We start from the raw sequence: 16868 nt of genomic DNA on the forward strand, positions 1-16868 counted from the left end.
CACTCATGGTTACAAAAAAAGGCAAGAAAATATTTTGCTGATAAAAGTGGTGCTATTTCATTGCCTTTTTTAATTACCAATAGTTTAAAAGCCACAAAAATAGAACTTATTTTTCCCTTCATTTCTTTCTATTTACTTCAATTTATAGCTTCATTTGTCAAAGTTCTGGTCTGGTGAGAACTTAATTTCACGTGAGAGTGTTACATTTGTGAATAAACCAAGTGAATTCCTCACTCCTTCACCAGCTTGGCTTTACATATTTTTATTAAACTTTACTAAAAGAAAGACAAAGTGTGATGTAACCCCTTAATAATTAAGGCTTTGTGAATTTAAAACAAAACTCTCTGTGATATTTTAAATTTAATATTTGAGGCTTAGTCGGTTTTACTATTTAAATATAGTTTAAAGCAGGTTTTTGAGGAATGTACGTAAATAGACTTCTTGAGCGCTGTTAATCCAGACAGTTGCAATCCTGTGTTAACATTATTGTGAGCAGAGGTAGAAAATAAAATTATTCATCTCCCTTTTTTCCCACTTGGTAGAGGGAAGTATAGAACACAAGCTTAAGGGATAAATGACTTAGAAAAAGACCAAGTCTGTTTTTAGTGCAGTGCACGGCCGAACAAGTGATAATTTTCATCTCCATTGACAAAAACTTGAATTTAAAAGCTCCAATTTGACCACCTGAGCGTGGCTGTGCTGCCAGATACCCGGACTTGGGAGAGTGGAGATGCAAAAACCCCTCCTCGGGGCAGAGGAACCTTCCCGCAGAGGTGGCCACGCTGCGCTCAGACCTTTGTCTCTAATCCCTCGTTTTAAAGGCGACCTTTCTGTTCTGCTCCCCCTCAAAGCTCCCGGTTAAATGTTTGTCACTGCAGACAGGAGGTGGCTGCATCCCAATGATGCTCAAGTGCCCCCTACATCACCTGCTCACCGGCTCATTAAGCTTGCAAAGCCTTTGGGATTTGGATACACAAACCCTTCCATTCAGGTGGGGCTGCCCAGTCCCTCCTGCTTCCTGTTTGTGTTTAGCAAGACAAAAAGCAGGTGAGAACTTGCCCCACAGCTGCTGCACCTGTGCAGGGGTTGTTGGGGCAGGATTCTTACCAAAATAAAAACTGGTGTTCCTGCAGGGCTTCTCTGCCTCCCTGTCCACCTCGAGTCATTTTTAAATTTTCTAGTTTTGCCAAGAGGACTGAGCTTGGAAGAAGCTGATTTCCTGGGTTTTGGGGGAAATAGGTGATTGCAAGAAAAAAAGATATTCTGCATGTGTCCTAAACCAGAGAGAAAAGCTTTGCCATCCACTCAACCCTTGGGATCAGAAAAAGTGAAGAAAATCTGCCCCTTAATACCCTGACATGGGGAAATCTCAGGGGACACAGATTCATGGGCAGTCATGGTTTATTTTGGTGTGTAAGGAGCTGTGTTTAAAAACAAGGGGGGAAAGGCAGTTTGTGAACTCCATTCACAGAATCACTGAGGTTGGAAGAGACCCCCATGATCGAGTCCAACCTGGGACTGACCCCACCTTGTCACTGAGTGCCACATCCAGTCATTCACTGGACACCTCCAGGGATGGGGACTCCAGACCTCCCTGGGCAGCCCCTCCCACTGCTTGTCCACCCTTTCCATGAAGAAATTCTTCCTGGTGTCCAACCTGAACCTCCCCTGGCACAATTTGAGGCCATTTCCTCTCCTCCTGTCCCTGTTCCCTGGGAGCAGAGCCCGACCCCCCCGGCTGTCCCCTCCTGTCAGGGAGTTCTGCAGAGCCACAAGGGCCCCCCTGAGCCTCCTTTTCTGCAGGCTGAGCCCCTTTCCCAGCTCCCTCAGCCCCTCCTGGTGCTCCAGCCCCTTCCCCAGCCCCCTTCCCTTCCCTGGACACCCTCCAGCCTCTCAATGTCCTTGAAGTGAGGGACCCAGAGCTGGCACTGGATTCAAGGTGTGGCTTCACCGTGCCCAGCACGCAGGGAAGGGTCATGGTCTGAAGGGTCCTGAGTAACTCCTCCTCATTCTTCTTCCAGTACTGCCTGTCAGGACATCCAACCTTGCCATGCAACGTGCTCAAGTTCAAATCCACCACCATCATGCTGGACTGTGGGCTGGATATGACGTCTACCCTCAATTTCCTCCCCCTGCCTCTGGTCCAGAGGTGAGTTCTGTGGCCTGTCAGCACTTAGTCTGCATCTTCTTGGGTTGCAGTTGGAGTGCTGTGCCTGAAATGGTGTATTGGAAGGAGGGAGGGGATGGGTACAAATGAACAGCATCATCTGATATCATAAATAGACTTTGTTCACTTAAAAATTCTCTTTATCAAAATAACGTCCTTTGGCTCGGTAGACGGAAGACATTTTATGGATTTATTGATTGGTTTTTCTAGATAATTTATTCTAAGCTTCAGTAAAGTATTGCTGCAACTGCTCAGCACAAGTGAGGTCACATATCTGTCATCTTTCTGGCTTCTTCATGCAAGATGAGATAAATGGGTAACTGAGATGGAGTGCGTGGAGCCCAGCAAGTCCTGTTTAACCACCATCTTCTCAGGCTGTTCTTCAGAGCACGGCCTAATGCAAAGAAAAATAGCACTTAGCAGCCCTTGTCAGTTGCCTGCATGGCATAATTGTTCCCTTTTAAAAAGTTAAATAAATAAAAGGGCTGTGCAGCTGGGCATGGGATTGGAACAGCAGAGAAACAAAAATAGAGTCTAGAACAGAATCCTGAGATCTCCTTTCTGTGCCCTGCTGCAAAGTTGTATTTCCCCAGGTTTTTAGACTAATTTGGGTAGTAAGTTAGGTTGGCATGTTTTGTGTAAATGGAATAAATGACAAAAATTAGCAGTTGGAAAGGTGGGAATGAGTCACTCTCAGTGATGGGGAGGAGTAGGAGTTTTCTCAAAAGCCGTTCAGTAACTTTGATCCACAAGGAAATAAGTGAGGAACATTCTGGGTTCAGGGAAGGCTTGATTGAGAGGGGGAAAATACAATTGGAAAAGGGAGTTTCCTAAGTGACCAAGTGAGGTTAAAGCAGCTTGTCCAGCACTTCCTATGATTTGTTATTTTTTGGAAAGTAGAGGAAAGGAATAGACAATGTGGGCATTGTTCTGCAAGAACCTGGAGTTCAGGATGTGCTGTAGAGAGGCAACAGATGCCCTCAGAGGGATCAGTGTGGAAAGCCCATTTTTGTCCCATTCCATAGTGCAGCTGCTGACTACACCAACTGGTGCAGTAATAGATTTTTAACAGATCCAGCAAATTTTGGAAATCCAGGTACAAACAGAATTGCCTTGCATTTGCTTTCTCCCACCCCCCCCCCCCCAAAAAAAGGAAATGGAGAGAGGAAGAAGTAGCAAAATGAGGTGATTGAACAAAGGCTTAAGAGGTTCTTTAGAGCAGCAGGAATCAGCTTTCCCCTGGGATGTGGCAGCTTTGTCTGCTGATAGCAGACCCTGGGAATGAACAGCCAAATTGCAGGTCACAACCTGGAATTCCCCAAGCCCCTCCAGAATGTCGGCACTAAAATGACTCAAACTCAATAAGAGAGGATGTCAGATTTGACCCCTGATGGCCCAGTGGAATTGGAGCAAACATTTGGATTTAAATCCAATCAATCTTGTCGGTGAGTTGACTGAACACCCCTTAGAGCAAGGATTGGCCTTAGCACATGGACTTGGGCAAGTAATTGATCTCCTCTGCACAGCAGGTGTCCTGCAGAGAGTTGTGGAAATAAGTCAGAAATGTGAGGAGGAATGTGGCTGCCACTGCAAAGTCCTTATCTCTGTAGTACTCATAGTTGTACCATTTGAGATTAGGAGTCCATTACCATGATGTCCAAACACCTCTGAAATTCAAATGTGTGCTATCAACACAACATGGGGTGACAGAGAGCTGACATTGTCATCAGATGCCAGGTAAGGTGACAGGAAGGACTGACTGCCTGAGGGATTTGAACACAGATCTGGTGTTCTGTCCAGCTGTATCCTCTCAGAACCTGATGTGTTTATTGGAGATGGACATCAGTGAGACCTTAACCTGAGAGCAGCCATGCTTCTCTCTGCTGTCTTTAGCCAGAGATTCCAGCAGGATCCATGAACCCTTTGGATTCTGCAAATCTCAGTATGTGATCTGCCCAAAGGTGTGATATTACAGAGGATCTTTGCTACACAGCTCAGTCCTGTGTCCTACCTGGCATGGGACCCTCCTTGAGCAAATATTTTGAGAGCCTGTGCTCTAATCTATGAGAGAGGAAAGTGCTGCAGTGTTTGTGGCATTAAAGGGACTGGGCATTTTTCAGAGTTCTTTGCTCCTCAAAGAAATGCCAGTGCAAAGGTATTTAGATTCCCCCTTGCCCTGGAAATGGCATTCCCTGTTCTCACCAGCCCATGGAGCATGTGCTGAGCACCTGCAGCTGCCCAGCCCTTTATGCTCCTGTACTTTAAAGGAGGTTTGTCAACTGGAGTTTTCTCCCTTGCACCAAAGTCAAATGCAAAACGGTGAAATGAACATGTGGGGAGCTCTTAACCTTTCCTGTCTAGCCATGACACACTTGCTCACATTATTTATGGGACAGTTCCAGCTATTTTGGATTAATCAATCACTCTATTACAATGTCAAAACGATGTCAGGAGGAGCTGTGTTGCTTCTTGGCTTCAAGGTAAAGAGTCCTTTCTGTCCTGTGTTGCTTGTTCTGCTTTCAGCTACACACAAGACACACCTGCTCATTTTGCCTCCCCTGACTCTTCACTCCTCAGTGGATGCCAGTTTAGTACAAGTTTAGTGCCCTTTCATCATGAATAAAGCAAAACTTTTGCTAGGTTAAATTATGGGGAGTAGGACAAAAAAGTGAAGTTTATTCTGCTCTGCCTCATGCTGCTGAAACCACAGATGGATCCAGGGATTTGCAAGGCACAAGGCACTGACCTGACCTTGTGCTGGTGTTGAGACATTGGACTGCAGCTCTCCAGGTGGCCCTTCCAGCCAAGCTTCCTGTCCTATCCCCCTGTATCTGACAGAGTTGTTCCATATCAGAGTGGTTTCTTCTTGCTTTTTTCATAACTCTTTTAAACTCACTGCACCAATTCTACTCAGCCCCCTCAGTCTCCAAATTACTGCTCCTAAATTGTGCTTTTGAACAATGCACTGGGCAGCACATTTAGTCACTTCATCTTTTCTGTCATCAGATTTCTTCAGCCTTGCTCTTTATCCTGAGAAGGGAATTGCCCTTCTGGCACAGCTCCTCCATGACAGATCCTTCTGCTCTCACCTCTTACCTTCTGCCTTCATTCCTTGACTCATGGATTCCCCTTTTTCCTTCCTTGTGACTTACTGGGGTGTCAGAATTTGTTCTTTTATACTGCTGTTAGTCTGAACACAGCATTCCTTTGAGTGATTCCTTGAATCACTTCCTAATTTCAAGATGTTGAATTTGAAAGTGCTTTTAGGATATGCCTGCTGTAGAGCTTAGTGCACAGCACTTGCAAAGTGCATTGCAACCAGGTTCTGTGTCCAAATCTGAACTTGTTGCAGGGTTTGGTTTCAGGTGGGTTCAATTCTCTTGTTTACTCAATAGTTTTTTTTTATTTGTGTAAATAAACTTCAGTCTGGGCAGAGAGTATCTTTAGAGCTAAGGTGTAGGCTCATACAAAAATCAGATGTCACTATGAAATATAAATAAGTCTCTCAGTTATGTAGCAAGAAATGCTGCAGCCATTACTGCTGTAAACTCAGTCTACCTTTAAATTCCTTTATTAGCATTTGAAACAATGAAAAATAGGGCTCTGCTGTTGCTTAGAACCTGCAGTTCACAGCAAAGCCTCCTTGCCCCTGTGTCCTGTACAGCTGTTGGTGTGGGTCTTCAGGGTGACACCCAGGCACAAAGCCATGCTTTATGTGGATATAAAATCCCAACCTGTGTCTATAAATGACTCAGTCCAGAGCATCAGTCTTTCCCTGCCACTGCTGATGGGAATATTTGTCTGTTGTCCTCTGTCCCAGAACAGTTTTATGGTGCTTTTCTGTTGTTTCAAGCACAGAGTTTGTTGCTGCCCTAACTTCTGTTTATTCATCCACTTTCACCACAGGGAACTCAGCAGCACTGAGCCTTTTTAAAATCCTCACCATAAATGACTAAAAACTCCCTGTGTGCTTTGTCCTCTGATTTATTTTTACTTATAAGTGTCATAATCATGATTTGTAAAAGTCATTTTGGTGAACACTTAACCACAGTGAAACTGTCTGTCTGTTTTATTGGGACTGTTACTTCCCTCAGACAGGAATTGTGTTCTCTGCCTGTATGACACCAAATAGAAGGTCTGTGCTTAGCCACTGATAATAATTCAGTTCATATTGAAATAATTTTTCTTCTTTCTTTCTTTCCACAGCCCCAGGCTTTCCAAACTTCCCGGCTGGGTTTTAAAAGATGGAAGCATGTTTCTGGACAAGGTACAGGAGTGATGCTTGGAATTTTCTTGCCATGCAAAAAGCCACCTGACAGGTTGAGAGCTTGTGCTGCAGGAGCTGACTCATCCCAAAGGTTTCTCTGTGTACCTCTAGCAGCCAGGATGTCCTTGCAGAGCAGAGAACGTTTTGAAACAAAATGCTAATAGCAACTCTCAGGCTTCAGAGGTAGCCTAGATTATAAAAAAAATCTGCTTAAAATGCAGAAGTCGTCAGTATGAATATTTTTGTATTTCATGAAGCTCCATAAATAATAGTGCTTCGCCTTCTTAGAGTGCCTTTTATTCCACAGTCTCACTTTTCTGACACTGAGGCTTCAGAGCATGCCTATAAATGAGGTTGGTTTCATACCCTTTTTCAGGCAGAGCTATGAGAAAGGCAATGGTTTGCCTATGGGAGGTCTCTCAGAGAGGAAAAGCATGGCTTTGGCCTCTGAAATCAACATGTGTTCTGCTGCTGGACATAGCAGGGAGGATATTATCTCCAGCCTCCTGGTTCTAAGACACAGAACTTCCTCAGCAACACGAGAGACACAGAATTGCTCTTTTTTTTTTCCCCCCTCTTTTCATTGCATCAGTTTTGGAGGCAGAATTTATCTGAGGCTTCAACCAAAACTTGGCACTGCAGCGGCCAGCTTGATCTGCCATAAGGGAACAATGAGCACAAAAATATGTCAGATGTTAGTAAAATAGGCAGATACATTTCAAATGTGGGCAGCAATAGGTACCAGTGGAGAAAATGCTTAATAGACTGTTCTCTGACTATGGGAACATTAAAGCAAACAGTGATAATAGTTGCTTTTGTAGGGGACTTTGAGGTGGACAAAATGGATTGATCTGATTTTTACAGACAAGGGAGCTGAAGATCATAGATTAAAGACCCGATTTTTCTTCTCATTGGAGACAAAAGAAACTGTGCAGGCAGCATTTCTGTTGGTAAAATAGTAACAGCTCTATTCAGAGCACTTGCTAACTGGCAGTTGCAGGGCTGCAGAGGCTCAGGGGCAGAAATGGAGTTGCTCAGTTTGAATTCCCTGGAAATTTGTGTCTCCTGAACCCCAGCTTTGGTGTCAGAGCTTTGGGCTCCAAAGAACGGACAGATTGTCACTGTAGTTTTATTTGGAATATATTTAAATTTCTGGGATGCTGCTGCTGCAATGTGTGCTCAGGAGAAACCTCCAAACTCACACAATGGCAATGGAAATCATGTTAAAAATTCAAAGGCAGCATCTCTTAACTTCACCTTGACTACTGTAAGTGCTTGGAATGGTAAATTCTTTGACCCATGCTGGAAAAAGCCAAGGGAAGGAGTCAAAGGGGGGTGTTTTATCATGTGAGGTGGACATTCCTGTTACAGCACTCAGTTTTAAAACTTCAGTCCTGGAGAGGCATTGAAATGTGCTGTGATCTACTTTTAATCATTTTGAACTCCCTTGAGATGAGGTTAGGAGACTTCTGCCACTAGATGTAATTGCTCATTCGTTATTAGTTGGCAGGTGCACTGTAATTATTAAGAATTGGATTCAATCTTTAATTCTGTCAGTCTGAAGCTGGCTGAGACCACTTGCTTTGGGACAGGAGAGAAGGAGGGTGGGTGGTAGGGAACCTGTGAGTTGTGCTAGGAGTAGAGTTGGAAATGTTTTTGTTCCACCCCTGAGGAATGTGACTTCTCATGTGACAAAAGTTTTTGATGTCAGCCTTAAAAAAGAGGAAGAAAATAGGGAATAGAGTTTAACAAAATGTGCCATGTGGAAATTAGATCCCCAAAAGTTGTGTCATCAAATACTCTGAGACAGGGGCTATAAATTGTACTTAGGTTCTAGTAAGACAGAAGAGGTTGGATGTTATTTGGAACCAATTCCAAACTTGCCTTCCTGGTCATTCCCAGGGCTCTTTCTTTACCTACCAGAGTGCTCTCTCTGTCCTTCCCAAGGAGGATTTGATCCCTTCAGGTACCAAGCAGCCTCATCTGCCATGAAAGCAATTTCAGCAGATCTGCCTGCACCAAACCGTGTCTAGAAGGGGGATAAATGTCCTGTAGTAATGGGCTGGAAATTACCTGTGATAAAGAAAGTGTCTGGAAAATCCAAAATGTGCTGCCTTGGCTAACACTGTGTTGTATTTTTGTTCCTCCTCTGTTGGTGTGGTTTTTTACAGGAACTGAAGGAGTGCTCTGGCCATGTGTTTGTAGACTCTGTGCCCGAGTTCTGCTTGCCAGAGGTGAGTTTGTTCAAAGCCTTACTGAAAAATCTGACTCCATTCAATCACATGGGAGAAACCTGTGGAGTTATTACCAGGTTCCTGCTAATTTATTAATACTCAGTATTAATACTGCTAAAACTCTGTGTTGTTAAGGTGCTTTCAAGCCCTATGACACTGGAAAAAGGATGGAAACAACCCTTTTCAACCATGGTTTTGGGAGACATGGAAGGTCTCCTTGAACAAATAATCTGACACAAGAATAAGACTGAACTGTCCCTTTTTGTGGGCTTTTCAAAGACAACCAGACTGAGCTGGGCTGACTGACAGGTTCCATGTGCTGATCTAGATGAGGGCAGGGCATGAAGGTGAGGAAAGCTGCTTGTCTCTAACCACAGATGCAGGACATGCCTGGGGAGCCAGCTGTGGTTAAGCCAGGTTGGATTCTGCTGGCTGCACTTCTGCCAGCAGCACTTTCAGGTTAAAAACTTTTACAGCCTCTTTGAGAGGCCTTCATGCAAGTGGCTGCTCAAGCTGGTTTTTACTGGAATTTCTGGATTTAGAAAAAGCAAGCAAGACCATTGAAGATGTTTGGATTACCTGGAATCACCCAGTGGATATGGGGAGTGCTGTAGGAGAAATAAAGATATAAAAAGCTGAGCAGAGAGAGGTGGGGATAAATAATGGAGAGTAGCATGGGAATATATCCCTTTCCTCAGTGTGTTCAGAGGGCAAAATTTTTTTTCCTTTCTGCCTGACCTTGCAGACAGGAAGCCCAAAACACTCCTGGAAGGTTGTGTCAGCCTGCTGAGGTTCTGGCAATATTGTTCCCATGTGTGGATCTCATGGAACTCACCTCTGGCATCACTCTTGTCATCTTGATTCTTCCCAACAAGTTGGCAGCTCTGGTACTGGTTTTGGCAAGTGGTTCCAACAGATTACAACCGTTCCAACTCAGCTGGAATTGTCATAATCCAATCACACCAAAAAAGACCAGCCCAAAACCCTAATAATTCTGAGTTTTTGTGAGCCTTTTGGTTACTGTCCTGTGAAACTGAGGGATGTGGGAAGCATCTGTGTGTGTAGTAAGTGCTATTATGGCCCAGATCTTGGGAAGGACAGGGTTTATGTCTTTGGAATGATTATCTGCTAGGGTTTAGGGTGCTTCAGCCAGACTTTCTGGTTATTTTGGGCTGGAAAATACCCACATGTGTAGCTCTGAATATGAGAGACAGGGAGTCACTGCTTCATCTTACTCCTGTTACCACTGCACAAAGCTGCTTCCCAGCAGCCCATCCTACAACCAGAACATGACAACCAACTGCACATCACCATTGCAGGAACTTCAAAAAGGGCCTCTGAGATGTTTCCCAAAATTCCCAGCAGATGCCACATCTCCTCCAGGAACACTGGAAAGAGATCTGCTGTGACACCCAGCTCACACCTTGAGCTCACCTGTCTGCAGGAGGTTCAGGAGTCATGGCCAGCTGCAAACAGAGTGGAAGTGTTGCTGCTGTTTGGCAACACGGGATAAGAGGGAGCTTGTGTGAAAGAGGCTTTTACTTTATCTCCTTCCATGCCACTTCTTTTGAACAAACTTGTCTGCAGAAGCAGTTAGCCAGAGAATCTCTGTATCCCTTCCAGAACACCATTGCCAGAGCAAGCCAAGATTTGGGTCTAATCCAGCAGCCACAAGGTGAGATGAGGCTGTCTCAGCAGCAGAGTGCTCTCACATATGTCAGAGTGCAGGGTGCAGCCCTCTCTTTGCTTGGCAACTTTCTGCTCTCTCACTTCACATGCAAGAAACATTTTTAAGCCTCTTCAGCTCAAAGGCACTTCAGTGAAATCGCTGGAAGCCCCAGGGAAGATTTCACTTTGTTTTGGTTTTGCCACCCTTTTCATGCTATCAGTAAATGCTGCTTCTAGGGTGCTGAGATGCAGCATGCTAAAGGTTGGAAAGTGCTGGTGTGTATCCTCCTGAGGGCTCTCCTGGGCTGGAGCCCCTCTGCTCTGGAGCCAGGCTGAGAGCTGGGAATGGTCACCTGGAGAAGAGAAGGCTCCAGGGAGACCTCAGAGCCCCTTCCAGAGCCTAAAGGGGCTCCAGAAGAGCTGGAGAGGGACTTGGGATAAGGGATGTTCAGGGACAGGACACAAGGAATGGTTTTCCACTGCCAGAGAGCAGGGATAGATGGAATATTGGGAAGGAATTCTTGGCTAGGAGGGTGAGGAGACCCTGGCAGAGGCTTCCCAGAGAAGCTGTGGCTTCCCCTGGATCCATGGAAGTGTCCAAGGTCAGGCTGGATGAGACTTGGAGCAATCTGGGATAGTGGAAGATGTCCCTGGGTGGAACAGTTTGGTCTTTAAAGGCCTTCTCAATCAAACCAGTCCAGAATTTGATCCTGTACAGTCTGGACACAGCTGAAAGCTGTCCAAACCAAGGTGTGGACAATCCAAGCTTTGGCAGGAGCAGGCTTCAGCAGATCCTTTGATACCTTGCAGGAGTATGTTCCTGCCAGGAAGCCCAGGAAGATAAAAGGTGCCCTGCCATGGAGCTGAGGGTGATGTTTCACCTCCTGTTGTCAGCTCAGAGATCATTGCTGATCATGGATTGAAACCATGAGTGCTTAGGAGGAGTTAAGCAGCTTGTCACCAGAGCACTGTGTCAGCCCTCTGCAAAGCAGACTGACCTACTTTCTTGCCTTTTTTATTCAAATTGCTGGACCAAGCCTTGTAATCAGATAATATGTGCTTGATGAGTGTTGAATTCCATTAGCTGCTCTATAATAACTGAGTTAGAGGTCAGTAATCTTGTAAATTTCTGACTTGACACCATTTGTGTTATAGCATTACCAGTAAATATTTCTAATTAAAATTCTTTTAACAATGTGTGAAATCTTCTTTCAGCCTCAGAACTCTTGTCTAAACTGTCACATCAAAACTAATTGGGCCCACCCATCCATTTTGTTGTATCCTGTGAATGGGCTTTATCTCCTGCTGTAGAAAATGTGAATGAGAAAGATGCCAAACATTTACTTTGGGAAAATATGGGGATTATTTTTAAGCATATGAATAAATACAATCTTCATTCATCTCTTTCTTGGGGTACAGTAAGATGTGCTGCATAAAAAAAAAGAGATACCCTAATTCACTGATGCAGAAATTTTGGTGTCTCTTCCTCCCTAAGGAGGTGCATACATCAGTTCTTTGCTACAAGTAAAATAATCATGGATCTCATAACAGCAGCCATTTCATCACCTGAAAGACAGAAAAACCCAGGACATGGTTTCCTCTCCAGGTTGGAGAATGGAATAATTTTAGGGGGCTTTTAAAATAAATCTTCTTAATTTAAAGGCAACATTAATCTTTGCCACAGCTGAGAGATGCTTTTATAAACCAGTTACATTCTTGCAATAAAGTTTAAAAAAATAGAAGAAGTTTTTCTGCCATTTATTAAACTGCACGAAAGGGTTACAAGTTGCTTATCTCTGCTCTTGTTTTCAGACTGAACTGCTTGACCTCTCCACAGTGGATGTAATCTTGATCTCCAACTATCACTGCATGATGGCCCTGCCCTACATCACAGAGTACACAGGATTCACTGGAACAGTTTATGCCACAGAGCCCACTGTTCAAATTGGCAGGTAAAAAGCCCCTTCAGATTCTCTGCTCCTCTTTCATCACTGCTGAGGAGAAGGTGTAAAGGACAATGTGGGGAGAGGAGTGGTGTCTAATGTTGCAAAGAGGCTTTCAGGCAGGAGCTGAACTCCAGCCAAGTCCTTAGTGCTGCAAATGTGTTAACTCCATGTTTCCCAACCTCTGGAACCATCAGCATTTCCAGCAGGTGCTTTGTGTTGAGTCCAGGCCATAGATGTGGGACAGTGGAATTTGAGTGGGCTGAGACACCTCAGTAATTGCCACATAGACAACTTCAGACCTTCAAAAACCATGGATCAAAGAGCTCTCCTGCTCTTCTCTGTTCCCCTTAACCAAAAGGAGACTTCCCAATCAGAAAATGGACTTGTTCCCCACAGAAGCTGTGGCTGCCCCATCCCTGGAAGTGTTCAAGGCCAGGTTGGACAGGACTTAGAGCCACCAGGTCTAGTGGGAGGTGTCCCTGCCCATGGCAGGTGTTGGAACTAAATGATCCTCAAGGTCCCTTCCACCAAACCATTCTAGGATTTTATGATTCTATATAATCACACCTTCCTCCACCCCACAGAAAGGAATTCAGGCTGACATCATCTCAAATGACAGCTGAGCTATGTGAGCTCTGAACTCCAGAGAGAAGCACTAAGAAAAATGGCAGAAATAGGAGACTGAGATAGAAAAAGATATGACAGTGCAGTCAAAACCAGAAGAGTCATCAAACTTGCCAGTTTATTTTTACAAAATTGTCTTGTTGATTGGATGGGTCAACACCAAATGCTGCAGGTGAGGCCTAACTGGAACTGAGCTCTGTTCCTCTCTCCTGCAGAGCTGCTACATTCAGTAATTAGGAGCCAGATTAGGCCCTCCTATCTGGACTACTCTGTAAGCACTTTAGGGCAGGAATCTTTGTCCACTGAAGGTCCTGTGCAAACTTCCCATGCCAGAGTAATTCCCCCATTGTGTGAAAACAAACAGAAACTGAAGGCCCTTGTAGGTGAAAGGAATTGTGTAAATAGGAACGAGTAGTAGACCTCTGGGTTTTACTGCTCCAGAGCTGGAGGTAGCAAGTGCAGTCTTGTGGGAGAGTGCACTGGTGTGGTTCTCCCCACCCCAAGTCATTCCAGATGCTGTCCTTGTGCTCCAAACTTCAAGGGAAAGCCTGCACACAATCACAAATGCTGTTTAGTTTTGGGCAGGGAAATCTGCAGTGACAATTTCTAAGGCTTGACACCTTTTCCTGTCTCAAATATGCGTTGGCAGATGAGGAGAGTTCACTCTGACAGCATGCTTGATTTCCCTAAGTGATAGACAGGCAGCAGCTGAGGAGGTTTTGTTGTGTGTTTTGTCTCATTACTTATCACAAGCAGTCAGTAATGAAGAAATTATCCAAATAGCCCATAACCCAGTGGGCCAGATCCTCCTCTGTTGCAAGCAGATGGAATTGGAAACACTCCTTGGATAAACAGGGGCAGTGCTGGTCATGGCCTCTGTGGGAAGAACCCCCCTCCGAGTGTTACAATTTCTGTGGTATTTTGGAAAGATTTGGGCCAAAGTTCTCTCCTGTGTGAGAGGAGGCACTGCTAATTTAGGTTTGATTTTTTCAGGCTCCTGATGGAAGAGCTGGTGAATTCCATTGAACGCGTGCCAAAGGCTCAGTCTGCCTCCATGTGGAAGAACAAGGAGGTGCAAAGGTAAGGAACGAGTCCCAGGAAAGGTGATTGTGCCAAAGCACCAAAGTTTGGGAGTCTCTTTGAGGATGGCTCAGCTCCCACCACTTGAGATTTGCTGCTGTGACTTCCTATTTCTTTAATCATTTCTGCACATTGTTGGTTTTCCAACTTCACAAATTTGTTTCTGCAGAAAGACTTGGTAACAGCAGAGCTTCCCCTGATCTCCCCTCACACAGTTCAGCTCCATGATGGTAGATAAACCCATGAGATTTTGGTAGTAACATCATAAAAAGTTGTTGAAATGAGAAGACTCTTTAAATTTAATGACACTGCATTAGAATAATTTAAATTTAAATGGTATTTACATTTATGTTTGCTGGCATACTAAGAAAGTCAAGACACAGCTATTGGAGGTCACTGGTGTTACCTTTCTTCCCATCTTTACACCTGAGCAGCAGAGGTGGGCTTTTTGGCTTTTCAAAGCTTAAAAACAAATTAAAATCTGAATAAAAAAGCTTATTTGGAAGCACCATGTCCATTATTCCAGATATACATCAAAACAAGATGCTCAAAGTTTTGAAAGCCTATGGAATCTAAAAATCATCCATACAGTTTACTAATTGTAGCTGATGCTTTCCTTGGGAATAAAAACAATTTCAGGTGCACAGCATGTTCCTTGGAGGAGACAGTTTTGTTTTTAGCACATTTTAAAGATAGGGTTGGTTGATTAAAAAGTTATTTTTAAAAGCTGCTTTGTGCATTTTAAATTGATCTCCCTTTTTATACTCCTAAATCTTAAGATGGTTTGATTTAGAAGTTTCCTAAAAGTGAATTATTTCTTACATTAGAAGAGTAGCCTTGATATTTCCCAATATCACGAAGCAAAAATTGAAAATCCAAATTATCACAGTTTTAGCTGTATATTGTGCTCCCCTGCTGAATTTAGGAGCAGTCTTTACACTGTAACTCTCACTCTTCTGAAGAACACAAGCAGATGTCAACTTGGATGTAAAGCAAAACTAAATACACTGAAGTTCAGCAGGATTTTTAGAATAGTGGGGTTTATTTTTAAATTTTGGGGTCCACTGGCCTGCCCAGAGCCACTGCTGATACTCCCAGTGTGTGGGGAGAGAGGACTGGAGCCATCATTCCTGTCACACCAGGCATGTTTTGTATGCATGGATTAAAGGAGAATCATATATCTTGCAGCTCATATAATGTCACTTTCCTGGTGGTCGTATTTTAGGAAAAGTGCTGCCTGGCACTTTGCATGCTGCTGATTATTCCAGAGGAGAACACAGAGAGGGAATTTTTGTTCTGATTCAGCTGCTGTAGAAGACTGGAGCCTTTTTTTCCTTGAAGTGGTACTTAAAATACATGTTCCTCTCTCCTATTGCTGGGCATGTCCTCCAAAATTCACAGTTCCATCCTGTAGCTGTTGTAAAGGGCTAGCAGGAAGATGGGAGCTATAAACATCAGTTTAATAACATAAATTTGTATATAAAACACTCTGCTGGTATGAACCAATGTTATCTTTGAGCTGGAACAAGGGGACAAATGTGACCTCCCTCTCCACCTCTGCCCCACCTGTGCCCCGAGTTTCCCCCTTCACCTCTGTGTGCATCTGTAAAACAGAGCTCCCATCCAGCACAGAGGGCACCCGGGGACTTTAATTAATGTTTGCAAAGTGTTTTGAGATGCCTGGTGACAAGTGTCACGCAGGCGTGAATGGAACTGATTATTAGAGCAAAACATCTACTGATCCCCAAATTAGCACCTGGCTAATGGCACATGCAGCCTTGGACTGACATCCGTTACTTAAGAAAATGTGATCTTGATGAATTGGGTTTTTTTTTTTCCTACTTGGCTGTTGCTAGAACAGAATACTTATTACTTCTGAGCCTAACTTTAATTTTTCAGGCTGATCAATCCCCATTACTACTTTACAGTTCAGCTAGTTCTCCTCCAAACAGTTAGTATAAAACACAAAGTATTATCATCTTCATTAGATAAAGCACTGGAGCATTTTAAATGCAAATACTGTATAAAATATAATAAGTTCATTATAGTGGTTTACATTTTTCCATTATCAGATCCAGTCTGAACTAATTGCTTAGCCTGTTTTATTGCCACTGGCTTTTATTTCAAGTGAGCAGTCTCATGGAAGCTCTGGAGATGTCAGCCAGGATATCTTTCACACTGATGGGGATTCAGGGGCTAAAGAGGAAGTTTGCCTTATGAAAGGCATTTTTTTGACTTCTTGTTTGATGGTTTCCCATATCTTTTGAAGTGTTTGAAACAGGCAGTTTCCTGAGGCTGAGCAGGGCACGAGAGAGTCTGTGGCCTGATGTAGTTTGGTGCTGCCATCCTCCTCTCCCTTCAAACAATTCTGGGATTTTACATCATACATTAAATGCCACCCTTTGCATTGACCAGGAGGGGCTGTCTCCATGCAGATCCCAGGGGAAAATACAAATCCCTGAGTTTTTTAAGGGTGAATTTTGTATCCTCAACCATGTGGATTCGTGGTACCTCCCCATTTATGGCTGTCCCAGCATCTGCCCTCACACATCTGGCTGCTGGGAGGTGATCGTTTACAGGATGTTGCCATGGTGGCAGTAGATTTATTCCAGACCACAAAATATCCTCTGGTTACTCTGTGGGAATCTTAGAAGTGAGATGACAGACTCAATGCACCTGAGGGACCAGCACCTCGTTGTCACTCAGCTTCATGGAACCACTGGAGACTGGTGCCACTGGTCTCTGCCAGGGATCAGAGTATTTTCAGTGTAGCCACAGTCGAGGCTAAGAGAAGCTTCCTTCACCAAGGACAATTCCCCACTTTCTCCATTACCTGGAGAAACATTTTCCTCTTCCCAGAAGAGAAGCTCCTGAAAGCATCC

At 44.1% G+C, this 16868-nt stretch overlaps 1 protein-coding gene across 1 annotated transcript in view; it reads left to right on the forward strand.

Annotated features, from left to right (window-relative positions):
* Window positions 1-16868, forward strand: part of INTS9 (integrator complex subunit 9) — a 61559-nt gene that overhangs the window by 2488 nt on the left and 42203 nt on the right. Inside the window, exons 2-6 of the mRNA XM_036381021.2 lie at window positions 2022-2149; window positions 6374-6434; window positions 8606-8668; window positions 12149-12288; window positions 13900-13986. Of these exons, the coding sequence (XP_036236914.1) occupies window positions 2022-2149; window positions 6374-6434; window positions 8606-8668; window positions 12149-12288; window positions 13900-13986 (479 nt within the window). The remainder of the gene's footprint in view (window positions 1-2021; window positions 2150-6373; window positions 6435-8605; window positions 8669-12148; window positions 12289-13899; window positions 13987-16868) is intronic.

Source organism: Molothrus ater, chromosome 3, assembly GCF_012460135.2.
Source record: "Molothrus ater isolate BHLD 08-10-18 breed brown headed cowbird chromosome 3, BPBGC_Mater_1.1, whole genome shotgun sequence".
NCBI classification, from domain to species: Eukaryota; Metazoa; Chordata; class Aves; order Passeriformes; family Icteridae; genus Molothrus; species Molothrus ater.